Raw genomic sequence first — 20,275 nt, forward strand, 5'->3', positions numbered from 1 at the left:
TGACAACAATGCTGGTTATTACTTAACAGTTCCTTGACACAGCTGCAGTGTAAAATAGCAAAGCATGTATCCATGCTGTACTGAATACTTTAAGTTCATTTGTTCCTGACAGTCTACAATTAAATCACCACTAAGAATATTTCTTGGGAATTCCCTGGATGTCCAGTAGTTAGGAAGTAATGTTTCACTACTGTGGCCCAAGTTCAATCCCTGGTTTAGGAACTAAACGCAAACCATGTGGTGTGGCTAAAAAGGAAAAAAAAAAATTCTTGCTTTTGTATCCCAGCACTGCTGTTATATTGTCTAGCCAAAGTTTGCTTACCTAACCTTAAATCTTTTTCCTAATCTCACTCACCAGTCTCTAAAATATTAATTTCATCAAAAAATACAAAATACATATATTAAATTCATAATTATTAATATATAAATGTACATTTTATTATGTGAAAATATATTAGATAATTTTCATAATTTTTTAAAATGGGCACTTTTAACTATTAAAGACTGAACAAAAATCTATTCTATGTAAAATATACTAATAATTTCATACAGAGTATATATTATTTGTATTAACAATATACATAAAGCCATCACATTTTGTAAATTGGCAAGACAGAAGAAAATCTGATAATACTGTAATACAAAAGTAATTCCAGCCTTTAAGTACAGAGGAAAACACTGCTAGTTTCTGGTTAACTAGGTTGGATTTGAATTATTTAAAGCCTGGTCTCTCGGATGTAAAGTGGGAATAATAATATCCACTCCTCAGAGGGGAGTTGTGAAAATTAAATGAGATAATGATATGGGTACCAGAAAGCATAAAAATCTTTTCTACAAATCACAGTAAAAATAAGCTCCATTAATGGAATAATACACTTACAGATACTTTTGACTGACTGCCAATTTATTATAGACTGGTTCAGTTCAGTTCAGTCGCTCAGTTGTGTCCAACTCTTTGCGACCCCACGAACTGCAGCACGCCAGGCCTCCCTGTCCATCATCAACTCCCGGAGTTCACTCAGACTCGCATCCATCGAATCAGTGATGCCATCCAGCCATCTCATCCTCGGTTATCCCCTTCTCCTCCTGCCCCCAGTCCCTCCCAGCACCAAAGTCTTTTCCATGGAGAGGGAAATGGTAACCCACTCCAGTATTCTTGCCTGGAAAATCCCAAGGATGGAGGAGTCTGGTAGCTTACAGTCCACGGGGTCGCAAAGAGTCGGACACGACGGAGAGACTTCACTTCACTATGCTGGATGAAATTTAAATAAAGATAAGTCTAGAAGTACTTCCTTAGAGTTAGTAAAGCTACTGCTGTATTATTTGCTCAAAGATTATTAAAAAAAAAAAAAAAAGTCTTTTCCAATGAGTCAACTCTTCGCATGAGGTGGCCAGAGTACTGGAGTTTCAGCTTTAGCATCATTCCTTCCAAAGAAATCCCAGGGTTGATCTCCTTCAGAATGGACTGGTTGGATCTCCTTGCAGTCCAAGGACTCTCAAGAGTTTTCTCCAACACCGTAATTCAAAAGCATCAATTCTTCGGCGCTCAGCCTTCTTCACAGTCCAACTCTTAACTTCCACACATGACTACTGGAAAAACAATAGCCTTGCCTAGATGGACCTTAGTCGGCAAGGTAATGTCTCTGCTTTTGAATATGCTATCTAGGTTGGTCATAACTTTCCTTCCAAGGAGTAAGCGTCTTTTAATTTCATGGCTGCAGTCACCATCTGCAGTGATTTTGGAGCCCCCCAAAATAAAGTCTGACACTGTTTCCACTGTTTCTCCATCTATTTCCCATGGAGTGATGGGACCGGATGCCATGATCTTCGTTTTCTGAATGTTGAGCTTTAAGCCAACTTTTTCGCTCTCCTCTTTTACTTTCATCAAGAGGCTTTTTTAGTTCCTCTTCACTTTCTGCCATAAGGGTGGTGTCATCTGCATATCTGAGGTTATTGATATTTCTCCCGGCAATCTTGATTCCAGCTTGTGCTTCTTCCAGTCCAGCATTTCTCATGATGTACTCTGCATATAAGTTAAATAAGCAGGATGACAATATACAGCCTTGACGTACCCCTTTTCCTATTTGGAACCAGTCTGTTGTTCCATGTCCAGTTCTAACTCTTGCTTCCTAGCCTGCATATAGATTTCTCAAGAGGCAGGTTAGGTGGTCTGGTATTCCCATCTCTTTAAGAATTTTCCACAGTTTATTGTGATCCACACAGTCAAAGGTTTGGGCATAGTCAATAAACCAGAAATAGATGTTTTTCTGGAACTCTCTTGCTTTTTCCACAATCCAGCGGATGTTGGCAATTTGATCTCTGGTTCCTCTGCCTTTTCTAAAGCCAGCTTGAACATCAGGAAGTTCACGGCTCATGTATTGCTGAAGCCTGGCTTGGAGAATTTTGAGCATACTTTACTAGCATGTGAGATGAGTGCAATTGTGTGGTAGTTTGAACATTCTTTGGCATTGCCTTTCTTTGGGATTGGAATGAAAATGGACCTTTTCCAGTCCTGTGGCCACTGCTGAGTTTTCCAAATTTGCTGGCATATTGAGTGCAGCACTTTCACAGCATCATCTTTCAGGATTTGAAATAGCTCAAATGGAATTCCATCACCTCCACTAGCTTTGTTTGCAGTGATGTTTTTTAAGGCCCACTTGACTTCACATTCCAGGATGTCTGGCTCTAGATGAGTGATTACACTAATGTGATTATCTGGGCAGTGAAGATCCTTTTTGTACAGTTCTGTGTATTCTTGCCATCTCTTCTTAATATCTTCTGCTTCTGTTAGGTCTATAGTTTATTATTATTATAGGTCCCTAGTTATAGACACCATTTATCTATACAGTGTTGAGAAAATATTCTATCCAGATATTAAAATTATTTTTTGTTGAAAGTATATCTAGAATTCCATGGAATGAACTGTGTTTCTACTCTAGGTGTTCCAAAGAGTTTACAGAAGCAGGAAGAAACAAAATAAAGTGATCATTAAATACAAATGCAAACGGCCCTAAAAATATCAGGGTCTTTCAAAAGTGAAATGTTAGAAATCTTCCTGTTCCTGCTCAGTAAATGATCTTGCCTTACACATTAAAGAAAATAGAACTACCGAAACAATAACTTTCTCTATTTCCTGCCATCAAATCTATAAACCTACCTGTAGCCATTGTTGTTATTTGTTGTTCAGTTGCTCAGTCATATCTGACTCTTTGCGAACCCATGAACTACAGCACCATAGACCTCCCTGTCCTTCACTATCTCCCAGAGTTCACTCAAACTCAAGTCCATTAAGTTGGTAATGCCATCCAGCCATCTCATCCTCTGTTGCCCCCTTCTCTTCCTGCTTTCAATCTTTCCCAGCATCAGGGTCTTTTCCAATGAATCAGCTCTTCGCATTCAAGTGGCCAAATATTGGAGCTTCAACTTCAGCATCAGTGCTTCCAATGAATATTCAGGGTTGATTTCCTTTAGGATTGACTGATTTGATCTTGTAGTCCAAGGGACTCTCAAAAGACCCAGAGGGATGGTACGGGGAGGGAGGAGAGAGGGGGATTCAGGTTGGGGAACACGTGTATACCTGTGGTGGATTCATGTTGATGTATGCCAAAACCAATACAATATTGTAAGGTAATTAACCTCCAATTAAAATAAATAAATATTTTTTAAAAAGTCTTCTCCAGCACCAGAGGATTAATTCTTCAGCATGCAGCCTTCTTTATGGTTCAACTCTCACATGTATACGTGACTACTGGAAAAACCATAGCTTTGATTATATGGACCTTTGTCAGCAAAGTGATGTCACTGCTTTTCTTCCAAGGAGCAAGTGTCTTTTAATTTCATGGCTGCAGTCATCATCCACAGTGATTCTGGAGCCCAGGAAAATAAAATGCCACTGTTTCTACTTTTTCCCCATCTATTTGCCATGAAGTGATGGGACTGAATGCCATGATCTTAAGTTTTCTGAATGTTGAGTTTGAACCCAGCTTTTTCACTCTCATCTTTCACCCTCATCAACAGGCATTTTAGTTCTTGCTTTCTGTCACTAGGGTGGTAACAACTGCATATCTGAGTTTGTTGATATTTCTTCCAGCAATCTTGATTCCAGCTTATGAGTCAACCAGCCTGACATTTTGCATGATGTCCTTTGTATATAAGTTAAATAAGCAGGGTGACAATATATAACCTTGACGTACTTCTTTCCCAGTTTTGGACAATTGTTCCATGTAAGGTTCTAACTGTTGGGTTTCTGTCCTGCATACAGGTTTCTCAGGAGACAGGTAAGGTGGTCTGGTATTCCCACTTCTTTAAGAATTTTTCATTATTTTTTGTGATCCACAGAGTCAAAGGCGTTAGTATGGTCAATGAAGCAGAAGTAGATGTATTTTTGGAATTCCTTTGCTTTCTCTATGATCCAATGAATGCTGGCACTTTGATCCCTCAGAGAATGTTCAAACTACCATACAATTACAATTTCACATGCTAGCAAGGTAATACTCAAAATTCTTTAAGCTAGGCTTTAGCAGTATATGAACCGAGAACTTCCAGATAATCAAGCTGGATTTAGAAAAGGCAGAGGAACCTATAGTCATAGTCTATTCTTTCCCTTCTTTATGATGAAGAGGTCTCTTTTTAAATCAAAGGCCAACCCCTTTCACCTATGAAAGTGTCTATCCTTTCTCATCTTCCTTATCTATTTATCTGTTGATGTACACTTACGCTGCTACATGTCTTGGCTATTATAAATAGTGCTGCTATGAACACAAGGGTTGCACGTACCTTTTTCCACTAGGGTTTCCGTCTTTTTTGGATACACACCCAGGAGTGGAATTGTTGGATCAAATGGTAGTTCTATTCTTAGTTTTTTGAGGGATCTTCATACTGTTTTCCATAGTAGCTATACCAATTTACTTTCCCACCCACAGTTTACCCTTTTCTCCACACCCTCTCTAGCATTTATTATTTGTAAACTTTTTGATGATGGCCATTTTGACCAGTGTGGGTAATATCTCACTGTCGTTTTCATTTGCACTTCCCTAATAATTAGCAGTTTTGAGCACCTTTTCATATGCCTGTTGGCCATTTGTATGTCTTTTGGGAGAAATGTCTATTTAGGTCTTCTAATAATTTTTGATTGAGTTATTTTTTAAATTGAGTTGTATGAGTTCTTTGTAGTTTTGGAAATTAACCCCTTATACGACACAACATTTGCAAATGTTTTCTCCCATTCAGTGGGTTACATTTTAGTTGTTGATTTCCTACACTGTGCAAAAGCTTTTAAATTTGATTAGGTTCCATTTGTTTATCTTTGCTTTTATTTCTTATGCCTTGGGAGACTGAGCTAAGAGAATACTGCTGTGATTTATCAAAGAATGTTTTGCCTATGTGTTCTTCTAGGTAACGGCCTCATAGAATGAATTTGGTAACGTTCCCTCCTCTTCAGTCTTCTGGAATAGTTTGAGAAAGATAAGTTCTCTGTATGTTTGGTGGAATTCTTCAGTAAAATTATCTAGTCTGGGCTTTTGGGGAGTTTTTTGGTGTTGTCATTGTTAAAAAAATTTTTTTTAAACAGATTCTGTTTTACTTCTAGCGATCAGTCTGTTCAAAGTCTGTTTCTTCTTACTCAGTTTTAGCAAGCAGTAGGTTTACAAAAACTTGTCCATTTTTTCAAAGTTGCCCCAATTTGGTGGCATAGGAGTTTTACGGTGTCATGTCTAACATTTAAGTCTTTAAGTCATTTTGAGTTTATTTTTGTATATGGTGTGAGGGAATGTTCTAACTTCATTGATTTACATGCATCTGTCCGACCTTCCCAACACTACTTCCTAAAGAAACTGCCTTCTCTCCATTGTCTATTCTTGTTTCCTTTGTTAAAGATTAATTGTGTGAGTTTAGGTGTGTGAGTTTATTCGTGGGTTCTTTATCTTGTCCTACTGGATCCATATATCTGTTTTTGTGCCAATTCCATGCTTCCCCCCCACCCATGCTTTTTGATGACTGTAGTTTTGTGTTATTCTAAAGCCTAGGAATATTATGCCTACAGCTGTTCTTTTTCTTCAGGATTGCTTTGGCAATTCTGAGTCTTTTGTGGTCCTAAAAAAATTTTAGGAATGTTTGTTCTAATTCTGCAGAAAATGTCATGGGTTATTTGAAAGGGATTGCATTAAACCTGTAGATTGCTTTCGGAAGTATGCCCATTTTAATAATATGAATTCTTCCATCCAAGAGCACAGGATATCTTTCCATTTCTTTGAATTGGCTTCAGTTAGCTTTACCAATGTTTTATAGTTCTCAGTATACAGGTCTTTCACTTTCTTGGTTAGTTTTATTTCTAGGTTTTCTGTTTGGAGGGGTTTCTCCATAAAATTTTGAACAGGACTTAAAAAAAATATTTCTGATACTTGTTGGCTTAAAGAAATTCAACGCATTTCTGTATATTAATATGGTATCCTACTACCTTACTGAACTTATTTATTAGATCTAATAGTTTTTGTGTGGAGGATTCAGGGTTTTCTGTATAAAGAATCATGTCATCTGCATAGGATGACAGTTTTACTTCTTTCCTTCCAATGTGGATACCATTTATTTACTCTTCTTATCTGTTTGCTGTGGCTAGAACTTCCAATACTATGTTGAATAGAAGTGATGAGAGCAGGCATCTTTGCTTTGTTCCTGAATTCAGCAGGAAGGTTTTCAGCTTTTCACCACTGAGTATTATATTAGCTATGGATTTGTCAAAAATGACTTTTATTATGTTGAGATGTTTCCTCTATACTCACTTTGTTGAGATTTTTTAAAACACAATTTTATTTATTTATTTTAGGCTGTGCTAGATTTTTGTTGCTATGCAGGTTTTTCTCTAGTTGTGGCAAGCAGGGGCTACTGTTTGTTACAGTGCATGAGCTTCTCTTGTTGTAGGGCACAGGCTCTAGTGCACACAGGCTTCAGTACCTGCGGTATGTGGGCTCGGCAGTTGTGGTTCCCAGGTTCTAGAGGACAGGTTCAACAGTTATGTTGCTTTGGCTTAGCTGTTCCACAGCAAGTGGGATCTTCCCAGATCAGGGATTGAACCTATATTTCCTACATAGGCAGGCAGATTTTTTACCACTGAGCCACCAGGTAAGCTCCTAGTGATAGTTTTTATCATGAATGTGTGTTGAATTTTATCAAATGCTTTTTCTGCACCTATTTAGATGATCAGGTGGCTGTCATCTCATTGATTGATTTGCATATCTTGAACCATCCTTGCAATTCTGGAATGAATACAACTTGATCATGATATATGATCCTTTTTATGTATAGTTGGATACAGTTTGCTAATATTTCATTGAGAATTTCTGCAACTATATTCATCAAAGATACTGGCTTGTAATTTTCTTTTTTTGTGGTATCTTTGTCTGGTTTTACTATCAGGGGTGGTTTCACAGTATGACTTTGGTAGTGTTTCTTCCTCTTCAATATTTTGGAATACTTTGAGAGGGATAAGTTTTTCTTTGTATGTTTGGCAGAATTCTCCAATAAAGCCATCTGGTCCTGGACTTTTGTTTGCCAGGAGTTTTTGGTTTGGGGGTTTGTTTGTTTATTTGATTACAGATCCTATTTCATTTCTAGTGATCATTCTGTTCAAATTACCTGTTTCATTTTGACTCAGTTTTGACAAACTTGTTTACAGAAACTTATCCATTTTTTTCTAGGTTTGTTGGCATATATTCACAGAATTTATGAGTTTTTAAAATTTCTACAATATTGGATGTTATTTTTCCTCCTTCATTTCTTATTTTATTTGGGTCCTCTCTCTTTTCTTCTTAGTGAGCCTGGCTAGAGGTGTCAATTTTGCTGTTTATACTTTCAAACAATCAGCTCTTGGTTTCACTGATTTTTTTTCTATTTTTAAAAATTTCTGTTTTATTTCCTCTTTGATCACTACTATTTTATTCCTTCTGCTGACTTCAGATTTTGTTTGTTCTTCTACTTCTCTTAGGAGGAAGGCTCAGTAGTTTGAGATTTTTCTTGCTTTTGAGGAAGCCTGTATGACCATAAAATTCCTTTTAGAACTGACTTTGTTGCATCCCCTAGATTTTGTAAGTTGTTTTCATTGTCATTTGTCTTAATGCTTGAAATAATTTCTATCCATCTTAATCACCAAATCTGGTTGATTATATCTCCTAAATGTCTATGGAATCTGTCTACTCTCTATTTCTTTACAATCTTAGTTCAAGTCATTACAATCTCTTACTTGCCCTCCTACAATAGTCTCCTAACTAAATACACGTCCACTCTTGCCTCTAAGTCCAAAGCATCTCAACACATTATTGACCAGGGGATTTTTGCAGAAACTAATGCCTATGGCATTAATAGGTTTTCAGTCAATAATGTGTTAATGTTATATAAGGGGCAGGTGTATCACCACTAGTGATATACTGTTTAGCCATGAAATAAGGTTCACTGAGAAAACTTAGAAGTAGAGAAATAGCAGGATGCACATATTCCCTCAGCTATCATTATCTCACAGAAATGCATACTCAATCCAGAAACAGACCTAACATAGAATGAGTTCTAGGAGAGGGTCACTCTTTCCAACCACATAGGAAAACTGCAAATACCTAGATGACTATTAAAGGACTTACAGGTCAGGGGTATGGCCTCGATTTTTTTTTAAAAAAAAAAGGTAACATCTAAAGTTCAATTTTGGGAAGTTGTAAAACAATCACCAAAGATAGTCAGTGATCTTGTTTTCTTAACTGAACTATCTCACCCCTGCTAATAAGCAAAAGGAAAAAAGAGAGAGAGAGAAAGAACAAAAAGAATCATTAGGCCATTAGGAGACCAAGGGTTATTTCTCCTTTTTTTTTTTGGATGGCATCATCGACTTGATGGACATGAGTTTGAGCAAGCTCTGGGAGTTGGTGATGGACAGGGAAGCTGGGTGAGCTACAGTCCATGACGTCAGCAAAGAGTCAGACACGACTGAGCAACTGAACTGAACTGTGGCTTATAGGAACTCAGTTCCCCAACCAGGTATTGAACCCAGGCCCTGGCAGGGAAAGTGCCAAGTCCCAACCACTGGACCACCAGGGAATTCCCTATTTTTCCTTTTAACTGAGAACTCTATAAGATCTGGTATCTATTTCTTGAGCCTTATTACATCATGCCTCCTATTTTCTATGCTTTAGTCACATAGGCCTTCTTTGAACTCCTTACAAAGTTAGGTTATTTCCCTCCTCAGGGCATTGCACACATGTTCCATCTGCTTAGTTAACTGCAACTCCCCTTTTATCCTGACACTCTCAAATAGGTTATAAGTCTAATAAAAGTATTCACAGCATGTTGTATGTAGCCTTTACAGAGTAAATCTCAGAATAAATGATAACTACTTGTGCAATTATTTAACGTGTTTCCCTTGCCAAATCAGGAGCTGCCTTGCTCAGGCTGCAGTCCTGGTACTTAGTTGAGCACTCAGTCATAATCATGCCCAATAGATATTTGATTAAATGAATGAACAAAATGTGGACTTGAGGAGATAAGGTAAAATAAAGCAAGATGACCTAGCAGTATTTATTATGTAGGAATAATTCTGATTTTGTAGTTCTTTGGCCTTAGATTTCTGAGGAATATGGATAAATCTGGGTCTATACCTATCACATATCTAGCTTAAATATGGCAATAATACAAATAAACCCTTGCTATAACAAACAGCAGAGTAGGAAAGCTAGGACTATAGAGTATTCCTATGTAAGAAAACAAATCATTATTTTATACTGCTTTTTACAGTTCACTGATTAATGTGTTGAAGGAAACATGAAGTCAGATTCTTAACTTCAATAAGCCTGCACACCTCAACTACTGAGGCTGCATGCCACAACTACTGAGCCCATGCACCACAACTACTGAAGCCTGAGGACCTAGAGCCTACGGTCTGCAACAAGAGAAACCACTGCACTGAGAAGCCCATGACCACAAAGAAGAGTAGCCACCACTCGCTATAACTAAAGAAAGCCCATGGGCAGCAATGAAGACCCAGAACAACCAAAAATAAATTTTTAAAACTTAAAAAAATCACCTGGCAAGTGTTTTTTAAAATATTCAACCATCTATGGGGTCGCACAGAGTCAGACATGACTGAAGCGACTTAGCAGCAGCAGCTGCAGCAGCAGCAAGTCCCACCTCTACAGATTCTGATTTAATTGAGATCATGGTGGGATCTGGGCATTGGGATTTTTTTAAGAGCTCCCTTAAAACTGTATGCTAGGCAGTTCTAGTATACAATCTGGGTTGAGAACCACTGGTTTAAGGAGAAAAGAAGTAGCTTACTGAAGAGTTAGTATTTGAAATGCTCCTTAAACAATAGGTGAAAACTGGATAGGCAAAAACGGGTGAGAATGGGGGCTTCCTTGGTGGTTCAGTTGTAAAGAATCAACCTGTAAATGCAGGGTCATGGATTTGACCCGTGGTTCAGGAAGATCCTACATGCTGCGGAGCAACTTAAGCCCATGCACCACAACTACTGAGATGGCGCTCTGGAGCCTGTGCTCAGCAACAAGAGAAGGCACTGCCATGAGAAGGCTGAGCATGACAACCAGAGAGTAGCCCCTGCTCGTTGTAACTAAAGAAGGCCCATGTGCAGCAACAAAGACTCAGGACAGCTAAAATATAAATAAATAAAGTATTGAATCTTAAAAAAGTCAATAAATCTTCTAAAGAAAAGAGGGGTGAGAATGTAAACAAAGGGATTAATGAGTAAGAAATGGCAATAAAGGTGCATAAATGGGAAAACATAAACTGTATATGTGGATGAAGGGTTACTAATGAGTAGACAGACCATTATGGCTGAAGCAAAGTGTTGGCACAAGGGGAGAGTAGAAAATATCTTGCATTTTTATCCTCTAGGAACTACGTTCTACTGAACATTTTTGCTATATTATTGACATGATCAGAGCAGTATTCTGCCACAGAAGTCTAAAGATAGGTTGATAAACTCCTGAATTAGGTGGCAGCTCTAAAAATGGAACGGCTGAAGAGATAACAAGAGGGATGAATCAGTAAGATTTTTTTGGCAAAGCCATAAATGGCACAATAAAAAGAATTTAAAGGCACACTGATAACTATAATAATAGAAAACACTATCATGCAAACAGATCTTGATTCTTTCCTCTAAAGTCCTTTAGATCTCAAATGTAAACATCCATCATCAGCAGTCATCCTAGTTTTATCTCTAGGGTTTAACTTCTTTTTCCTTAGAAAGAAAATAAATACGTTTTAAGGCAATAATCTGTGCACAGGGAATTGAGACCTACATAAATACAAAAAAACTGATTTCCATTCTACAGAATTAATAATTACCTTATAATTTGATGGTTAAAGAATATTATGCTAAATTTTTTTTTGAAGCAGATCATAAGACACCTCTATATCAAGCTCCTTTAGTTCAGAATAACAATAGCTATTTCTGTATCATACCTTGTATTTGGTCATGGTGCTAAAATGATTATTCCGAAAGAATACACAAAGTTCTCCTTCCTGAACCGTTGAAGTTAGTTCACATAATCCATGGTATGTCAGTTGAGTGGCTGTGTTATTTAGAAACTGCTCAGCTACAAAGCCTAGGAACCAATGCATAATATTAAATGGAAGAATAATTTCAAAATTTAAAAGTTTTTCTATTTACACTGTGTTCCAAGTATGAAGAAAGGCCAATCAAAATAAGACTTTTCTATTATAACATGATGGTGCCAAACTGGAGATTCTTCTTTCTTATTCTGCTATGGAAGATGTATCTGATATTTCCAGGCTAAAGAAATAATTATCTGAAATTCTTTTTATCAATAAATGCATTTACTTATACCACACCTACTTTTGCAAAGAATTTCAATAAAAGAAAGAGACACAATAAAACTAAAACCCAATATAACAAATGAGAAGGCAAGGGTTAGCAATTTAAAACGTGGGTAGGAGCAAAAGTTGTATGTTAACAACCACTTCCCCAAAGGATAGGTGTTTAGAAATTAAAAGCAGCTTCAAGAAACTGAGTTGCTTAAGATTTTGACAAAGATCTCAGATAATTTTCAATTCACAAACTGTTCAATTCTTGCCTTAAAACTAAAAGTAGGCATAAAACCTAACAGAAAACAGTGGGGTAACCGATGACATTTTTATCCTGTTCTTCAACATATGCCACTCATTATATAGATATATTAAGATCAGAAATAGAAATCATCTCTTTTCTTTTCAAACATAATGAAATACAAAGAAGCTTTCTGGGGTTTAATTTAAAAGACATGTATGTACAGTTGATCCTCATTATTCACATGGGTTCATATCTACAAATTTGCCTATCTAAAATTTATAACTCCAAAAATAAATACTTACTGCATTCCTAAGTATGTACAAAATAGCAAAAAAACTGAGTTACCCAGTATGCACATTCCCCACTGAAGACAAAATAAGCAACACTATGCTTCTTGTTTCAGCTCTCATACTGTGAAGAAGTGTCATTTTCATGTTCTATTTAATGCCACACTTTTCACATTTTGTGAAATTTTTGTGCTTTTTGGGGTGATTTTTAATGTGTAAAATGGTTCCTAAGTATAATGTTGAAGTTAGTATTCCTAAGCACACAAAGGTTGTGATGTGCCTTATAAAGACAATACATATTTTTTACAGCTTCGGTCAGGCATGAGTTACGGGGCTGTTGGCTATGAGTTTAATGTTTATGAATCAACAGAGGTGTCTCTAAACAGAAGCACACACAAAAAACAAGGTTATCTCTTGCCAAGCTGATGAAAATGTGACCAGAAGCTCATAGCTACCTAATCTTCTGTTTCCCTTGAGAGTAGTGGTTTGGTATTGGCTAATTCAGTGTTCATAGCAACTTTGCGGGACATAACTTTCAGTAATAATGAAAGTCAATTGTATAAATATTTTAAAAGCCTGTATTTCTCTCTTTCCTTCTCTCTCTTCCTTTCTCCTTTGCTCCCTTTCTTTAAAAGGAATGGAGGGGAGGAGAATGCTCTAAAAAGTTTTATAAGTGAGCAGAGAAGTGCAGATATAGGGAGTAAAGATGAGTCTGTGTTAAGAAACTGACACCTCAACAAAAAATTGAAAAAAAAGTTGGTAGAAACTTGGTAGGGCCAGAGGCAGCTGTATAATATAGGTTTATTCCACTCCTTTATCATCCCTTACTTTTAATTACTTTTTAGAATTGTGAGTTAAGTTTTATTTGGGGCAAAATGAGGACTGCAGCCCAAGAGACAGCACCTCAGATAGCTCGGAGCGACTGGTCCAAAGAGCGAGTGGAGGAAGGTAATAATGTAAGATTTTGGTGAAGGGGGAGTTCAATGCAATCAAGCACTCATTTTACAAAAGGTTTTCTGTTAGTCACAAGGAGCTAATGTCACCATGAAGGGATTTAGTGCTTTTCTAGATATGAGGAGATGCAAAGATTGGGATCATGAAATCATTCCTGAAAATATCTCACTATCTAAAGACCTGTTACACCAGTTTCCCTGGAGCAAAGACTGCCTCACTCTCCATACTGAATTCCCTTCAGGGAGTGTCAAAGGTCAGCAGCTGCAGCAGCACAGACAGATGGCAAATGCCCTTGCTGTTGTTCTTCACTTGCTGGCAAACGCTCTCAGCAAGTGCCAATTTGTAGTTGACAGGCAAGTGTCAATTTATAGTTGACAGGGCCCATCCCTCACTTTCAGCGTCAAGCCATAGCACTTCCAACTACAAACTGGTTGTAAAAAGTTATCAACATACCACGCTATTCCAAGGAATTTACTGGTAAGGCAGGAGGGAAAGTGCAAAAAGTTATACAGAAAGCCACAGCCAAAGGAAACTTATAGCACATCTGCGACTTCTTGGGTTTTATACATTTAGAAATAAGATTCCCCTTAATTATTATCATTACTTTGCTAAGTACTAAGTTACTGAGTGAAACGTATTAGTTATATACTAAAGCACTTACTATTATCTAACATTTAAAATGTAAGTATTATATCTCTGAAAAGTACCATTGCTGTTAGAATATCCATGTAATTAAACATTTCTTTCAGACAGATGTTTCTAAATGTCCCTTTCATACCACACTCACACAACATCCTCTCTATAAAACCGTTTCAAAAAGATACAAAAATTCAGTGGAGCTATAGCACAATATTACTTTCATATATGAAATTCCAAAATTTAACCCTAGAAAAGTCTTTCTCAGCTATTCATTTGTTTCTGGCGATCAGGACATGGATTCATGAGAAGAAGCGATTTGCTTAAGGACATAAAACTAGTTATGGCAAAGTGAAGACTGGAACTTAACTGGTATTAAGTTAAAAAACTTACTGCATTATAAATGCAAATTTATTGCATTATAAATGTAAACTGAACTTTATTTCTCCCTGAACCACAGAGCATACCTTAACTTAGACTCAGATAAATGTTTCCTAATTCTTCTACCAATTTATAAACAGTGACATATTCAAAAGCTTAATCTAGTTTTAACTTTTCATAACTAAACAAATTATGGAGTTTCCAAGCATAATCTCAGTGATTATTTATTAATTACAAATGGCAAAGGTCATCTTTCCAATAAAAATATCTGGTAAATATCACCTTAATTGAATTTGAACATCACCAACAACAGGACAGTCAGACATGATGTGCCACTCGATTTAATGCACTAGGAAAGACACAATGTCACCTATGTAGTAACCCCACTGAAGATATTTAACACAAGTCTACTTAGGAGGGAACAATCAAATGAATCAAAATTGAGGACTATTTTATAAAACAATTAGGCTGGATTATAAAGAAAAGTAAATACCACAAAAGACTAAAAAGAAAAACAGAGATCTGTTCTAAATTACAGGAGACTAAGTTGGTATGATAATTAAATGATACCTGATTGAAGCCTATATTGAAAAATCTTAAAAAGTTATAAGGGGCATTATTGGGATAACTGGCGAATTTTGAATATAAATAGTATGTTAGATACTGGTAGTGTATCAATGCTAAATTTCCTGAGATAATTGTATTGTGATTACAGGGGAATATTCTTTGTTCTTAGAAGACAAATACTGGGGAGTTAATGGATAGTGTTATAATATTTGCAATTAATTATTACATGATTTAAAATCAGGAAAAAAAGTGTGTGTGAATACAGAAAGAAAGTAAAATTTGAATACATTAGTAATTTGTGAATTTAGATGAAACATATATATGTATGTACATACGCACATATTCATTGTGCTATTCCAACTTTATGGGTTGGAGTTTTTTCAAAATGAAAGAGAAAGAAAAACAAAAGGAAATCAATATTATTTAATAAAAAATAATATGAACTCAAACAATAACCTTCAGTGTTTATGGCACATAATAAAGGCTCAGTAGGTACTTGAATAAGTGAATATGCTGGAAAAATTTCCTTAAGCTTTTTTTTTTTAAATCTAGAGACAGTTGTTAAAGAAATTATTCCTGAGAGAGCACCTGGAATTAATGACAAGCTTTGTGGAGTCTGGCAGCTAGTACTGAGCTATTTTTTTCCTTGCTGATTTTTGCTGCCATGCTACAACCCATCATTATAACTTGAATCAAAAAAATATTAACATCCAAAAGAGGCAGCAAATAATAAATAGTCTATATACAGGAAAAGTTCTGTACTTTTACTTACGAGATACTGCCATCAAAAGAAAACAAATATTTTCCGAAAGAAGTTGAAAGAATGTCTAATTCTATTTGACCAATAGCTAAATAATATTTCTTTTTCATCAAAAAAGAATGATAGTAAAAGTATTTCTTGTATTCTGTACCTAATGGAAATGAAACTTTTGAATTAAAAAAAAATAAGCAGTTACCATCTAAGGCCAAAGTTCAATAATTTTTAATACAGGATTAGAAATAATAAAACATTTTGGGATATTTTATGATTCAGAAGGAAAGTTACAGTTGTAAGGCTAAATAGAAAAAGAAAGCAGACTTCTTCAGCTGAATAACATACCCAAGAAAATACGGTGAAGAAAATGGAAAAAAGCTAATTGCTACATCATATAAGTAAAAAGGTCCATCATGGTCTTTCATTTCATTACTGATGTCATAGTGCCTTTATACATGCATCCACTGGGATTGAATACTTATTTCAATCAGACTACATATTTGTAATTTCTTATAAACAAAAAACTAGTTGAGCTCTTTAATTGTATTGAATTCCATATATAATTTTTCTTTGAAATGGAAATCTGGTAAGCACAATTTCACCATTATAAAATTTACATATCAAGGAATTAATCAGCTTGGTATATATTAACTGAAAATTCTGTACCGCTAAAGAGGAAGATTCCTTCTTGTTTTTACCAAGATGTTCTTCTCAAGTTATCAATATTATACAAATTAGCTACCTTTTTCAATATCCCAGAAATCAATGCCAGAGAAATAATAATATTAAATAGTTGTAAAACCACTTTAGTGATGAAGGGACTTTCAGTTGCTGTTCATTCTGCAAGTGTAATAAGTGCTACCCATGTTACAACGCAGCCTCATTTGGTGGAAATGCTGTTAATACTGTTTCCTATAGTTTCTTACCTCATAAATATATTCGTCCAAATATCACTTATTGGCTATCATTTTATCTGTTAACACTTTCTAGATCCAATTGTTCTCTCAATTATTATTGAATAACATACTGCAAGTTACTGAGAAAGTAGGAATCCACAGAGAAGTAATTTCTTTGTAGCCTGCTTTCTAAGAAATATTTACAGAGCATGGATAAAGAATAGAATGTTCTAGTGAGTGGAATTTTGTTAACTAAGGGAAGACATTTTTTGTGACAACTTTTCTTGCTCCTCCCTCTCCTAAAATTTAAACTTTGCTGCCTTAGGTTGTAGAGAAAGAGGTGTCACACAAATCAATCATCAATATCCCTGAATATTTATGTCTAGATAATTGAGCAATAATTAGTTGGGTTCTTATTAACCAATATAGTTTGAGATTCACTTACATATCTTCTTTCATATGTTCTTAACTCTTGTAGTCACTTGGCTTTAATTTTTTAACATGTAGTGATTATAATAGATTTTTATTATACTTCATGTGAAAGAATTGTGTCTGAGACAGAAAGATGAAGCTTATCACCTCCTTTTCACTATTCGTCTTTCTTTTGTTAATCCTTCAACCCGAGGAGAAGAGGAAACTTAGTATTTGTGTATACTTATGAAAAAGTGAAGTGGGTGTTAGGGAAATTATACCAAATGCTATGGTTCCTGACAGCATTTTGGTTTCAAATCTGCTCTTCCCTTCACTGATGGGAACACAGTTTTAAAAAAAGAAAAAAGAAACCATTTCTATATTGATGAATTTAGCAATACTTACTTTTAGTTAAGAATTAGGAAAACTGATGATCAAGAGTGTACTCTGATCCAGAACAGAACTTTAACATACTATACTGTACTGAAATGTAAGGCAGAGCTCTACTAAAATGAACGTGAGTACCATAACACACATCTCACTCAGTCAACTAAAGTGTTCAAGATGAATTATAGAGTTCCCTCAGTACTTCCAAATAATAACCCTTTTTTAAAAGAGCAATTATCAGTAACCCCTGGTAATTGGCCATATCAAAGATAGCAAGTGATTCCAAAGACTTTTATTAGAATCCAGACCTGATTTTACAAGGCAAGTAAAAGGCATTCTAGGAAAAACCTTTCACTGGCACCTTTATGAATAATTACTTCTTTTTAAAAAATAATTACTTCTTTTAATTCCCACAGGTAGCATCACTTTTATTTTTAGAAGTTGTATTTAAGACATGTAAAAGATATTAAATTATAAGACAAGTTAGTCTGCAAGAATAAGTCAGGTATTAGCAGCACTCACCCACCTTCACTAACCAGCTCACTATTTTCTGACTGCTTACAAGAGATGATCTTCTCCACTAGTTGGTTGTAGCTGCAGTTACCAACAGCTTTTACAATGTCATCAATCTAGAAAACAAATGACTGTCTCACTAATCATCATAAAGTTATTATAAAAACAGTTACAAAAAAACTTACATCACTCTTGAGGCTTTTATTCTAATACAATACTAAATTTAAAATTATTACTGATGAAAAAAATTAATCACTAAAACCAACACCCAACAGTTTTCAAATTTGTTTATAGCTCACTATAGCATAGTATGAAAAATACTGCTTAGTTATATTTCAATTATGCAAAAAATTATAAAATGGAATTATTATATACAACTTTATTTCTAAAGATTGTAAAGATGTATTTAAGTCATTAAAATTTAAAAAGTAATCTATTTCAGGAAGAAAATTAAGAAAATCACATTTCTTTTAATTGAAAAAACAAATGTTTTGTATTTAAAGCAAGGCAAATCTAAAAGATGGTAATTTATGGGTTAATAAGGTTTTCCCATTTTATTACTTAGTTCCCTAGCAAAGTATACTGGAGATACAAGTAAACATAACGAATGTTACTTCCTTAAAGGAAAGTTAATATATATTCTTAAGGGAAAATATTTGCCTCATGATTCTTATTTTGTCTGTGGAGGTAAGGCAGAAAAATAAATTCAAAGTTTTAAAGTATGGGACAATAAAATTGGGCATCTCTACTCTCCTTCCATTATACTTTGCTTTGACTATTGAAGAAAAACAGATTTCTGCTGTCTAAACAACTTGCTTTGATTTCACTCCCATTCCTAAAATATATTTGTAAGTTATTTACATGTACTTAATTAATATATTAACATAAATTTATATAATGAAATAAAAATTAAGAGGGGCAATATTTTCTTTCCATATCCAAATGATCTTCTTGAATACCACAAGAATCGACAGATTTGCACAAGTAACAGTAAGAACAGTAGTTTTTAAACAGAGAGTGTTTTAAAAAGTTAAAAGATTTTGAGACTCAAGTTGTTTCTCAAGTATCTAAGTTTTCATTCCACTGCTGTATAGCAAAGTTTGAGAACAACTTCTTTAGGCTATAATTTATTTCCTCTATTTCTGCAAAATTTAAGGGTGGTAAAAGCCTCTTAATCATGCAAGTGTACTAATGGTTGGCTGAAGATAAGTTAATTGAATAAGTTAAAGCAGAGAACTGTGGAAAATGTTATATACATATCTTAAACATTTCATGTTAACTTAAAACACAACTGTACTCACTTGTCAACCTTCTAATGCAGAGCCAAAATAAGGCTGTTTCTTTGAAAGTGGATCATTTGGCTATGATTCTATGTAAACAACACAAGAATATGCCTTCCAGTTTTAATTTATTTAAAATGAAAACTCAGGGCCCTAAGAAGCAGTTTGAGAGTATAATCTCTTTAGATTTTCATTATTTTTTGGAACATCTTTACTGATTACAACAACTATCTTTAGTGTTCAACTTCATTGTCTTTCCAAAGTACTGAATTTTCAATCCTAAGAAATCCACATAAACACACCTAGAATAATACATGATCAATATATAAAAATCAGTTGTACGTCTATAGACTAGTGATGGACAATACAAAGATTTCAACTTTTCATAGGCAGAATCTCTACATTAATTAGTATTTTATCAATTAACTCATCTGGATGTCTTTTATGTACTACTATGTACCAGGTGCTATTAGAGAAACTGAAGACTAAGCAGTGAATAAATATATTAGCAAATATATAATATACTAAGTAAGTGTATGTAGTGATAAGAAGCTGTTCTTTGTTTTCATTGTACTACAGCATTCCATAGTATGAATATAACAGTTATTCATTCATCTTTTGATGAATATTCAAGTTGCTTTCAGTTTGGGGTGATGACAAACAACACTGCTATGAACATTCTTTGTACATTTATCCTGTTTCAAAAATCTAGATTTTCTCTAGCAAATTTGCCTTGTCAAATTCCTGAGTCTTATCTTCAACTTTACTAGATAACTCTCAACTGCTTTCCAAAGGAGGTAGTCAGTTTATGTTATCATTAGCATGGTATGAAAATTCTCTATATTGCATATCTTCTCCAACATTAGTATTCTCAGACTTCTAAACGTTAGCCATTCTGAAGTGTGTATTTTGATTTTAATCTGCATTTCTCTGATGACTAGTTCATATGTTCACAGGTCATTTGGGTATCCATTTTTTGAAGTGTTTCTTCAAGCCTGTTTTGAAGAATTTTAGCTTTGCTAGTCTTCTTTATTATATATTTATTTTCTATTTTAATACTTTTGCTCTTAGGATAGATAAATAGCTCATTAATTTTCAGTCTTTTACTATTCCTTAACATATGACTTTTAGGGCTTTAAAAACTTTTA

The 20,275-nt window shown here is 35.0% G+C and overlaps 1 protein-coding gene across 2 annotated transcripts in view; it reads right to left on the bottom strand.

The window, feature by feature from the left end:
- Positions 1 to 20,275, bottom strand: part of MINDY2 (MINDY lysine 48 deubiquitinase 2) — a 77,381-nt gene that overhangs the window by 7,721 nt on the left and 49,385 nt on the right. For both annotated transcript variants that reach the window (XM_069596380.1, XM_069596381.1), the window contains 2 exons: positions 17,861 to 17,963; positions 11,455 to 11,597 (listed from right to left, as the gene is read on the bottom strand). In XM_069596380.1, the coding sequence (XP_069452481.1) occupies positions 11,455 to 11,597; positions 17,861 to 17,963 (246 nt within the window). The remainder of the gene's footprint in view (positions 1 to 11,454; positions 11,598 to 17,860; positions 17,964 to 20,275) is intronic.

This window comes from Ovis canadensis, chromosome 7 (assembly GCF_042477335.2).
Source record: "Ovis canadensis isolate MfBH-ARS-UI-01 breed Bighorn chromosome 7, ARS-UI_OviCan_v2, whole genome shotgun sequence".
In the NCBI taxonomy this organism is placed as follows: domain Eukaryota; kingdom Metazoa; phylum Chordata; class Mammalia; order Artiodactyla; family Bovidae; genus Ovis; species Ovis canadensis.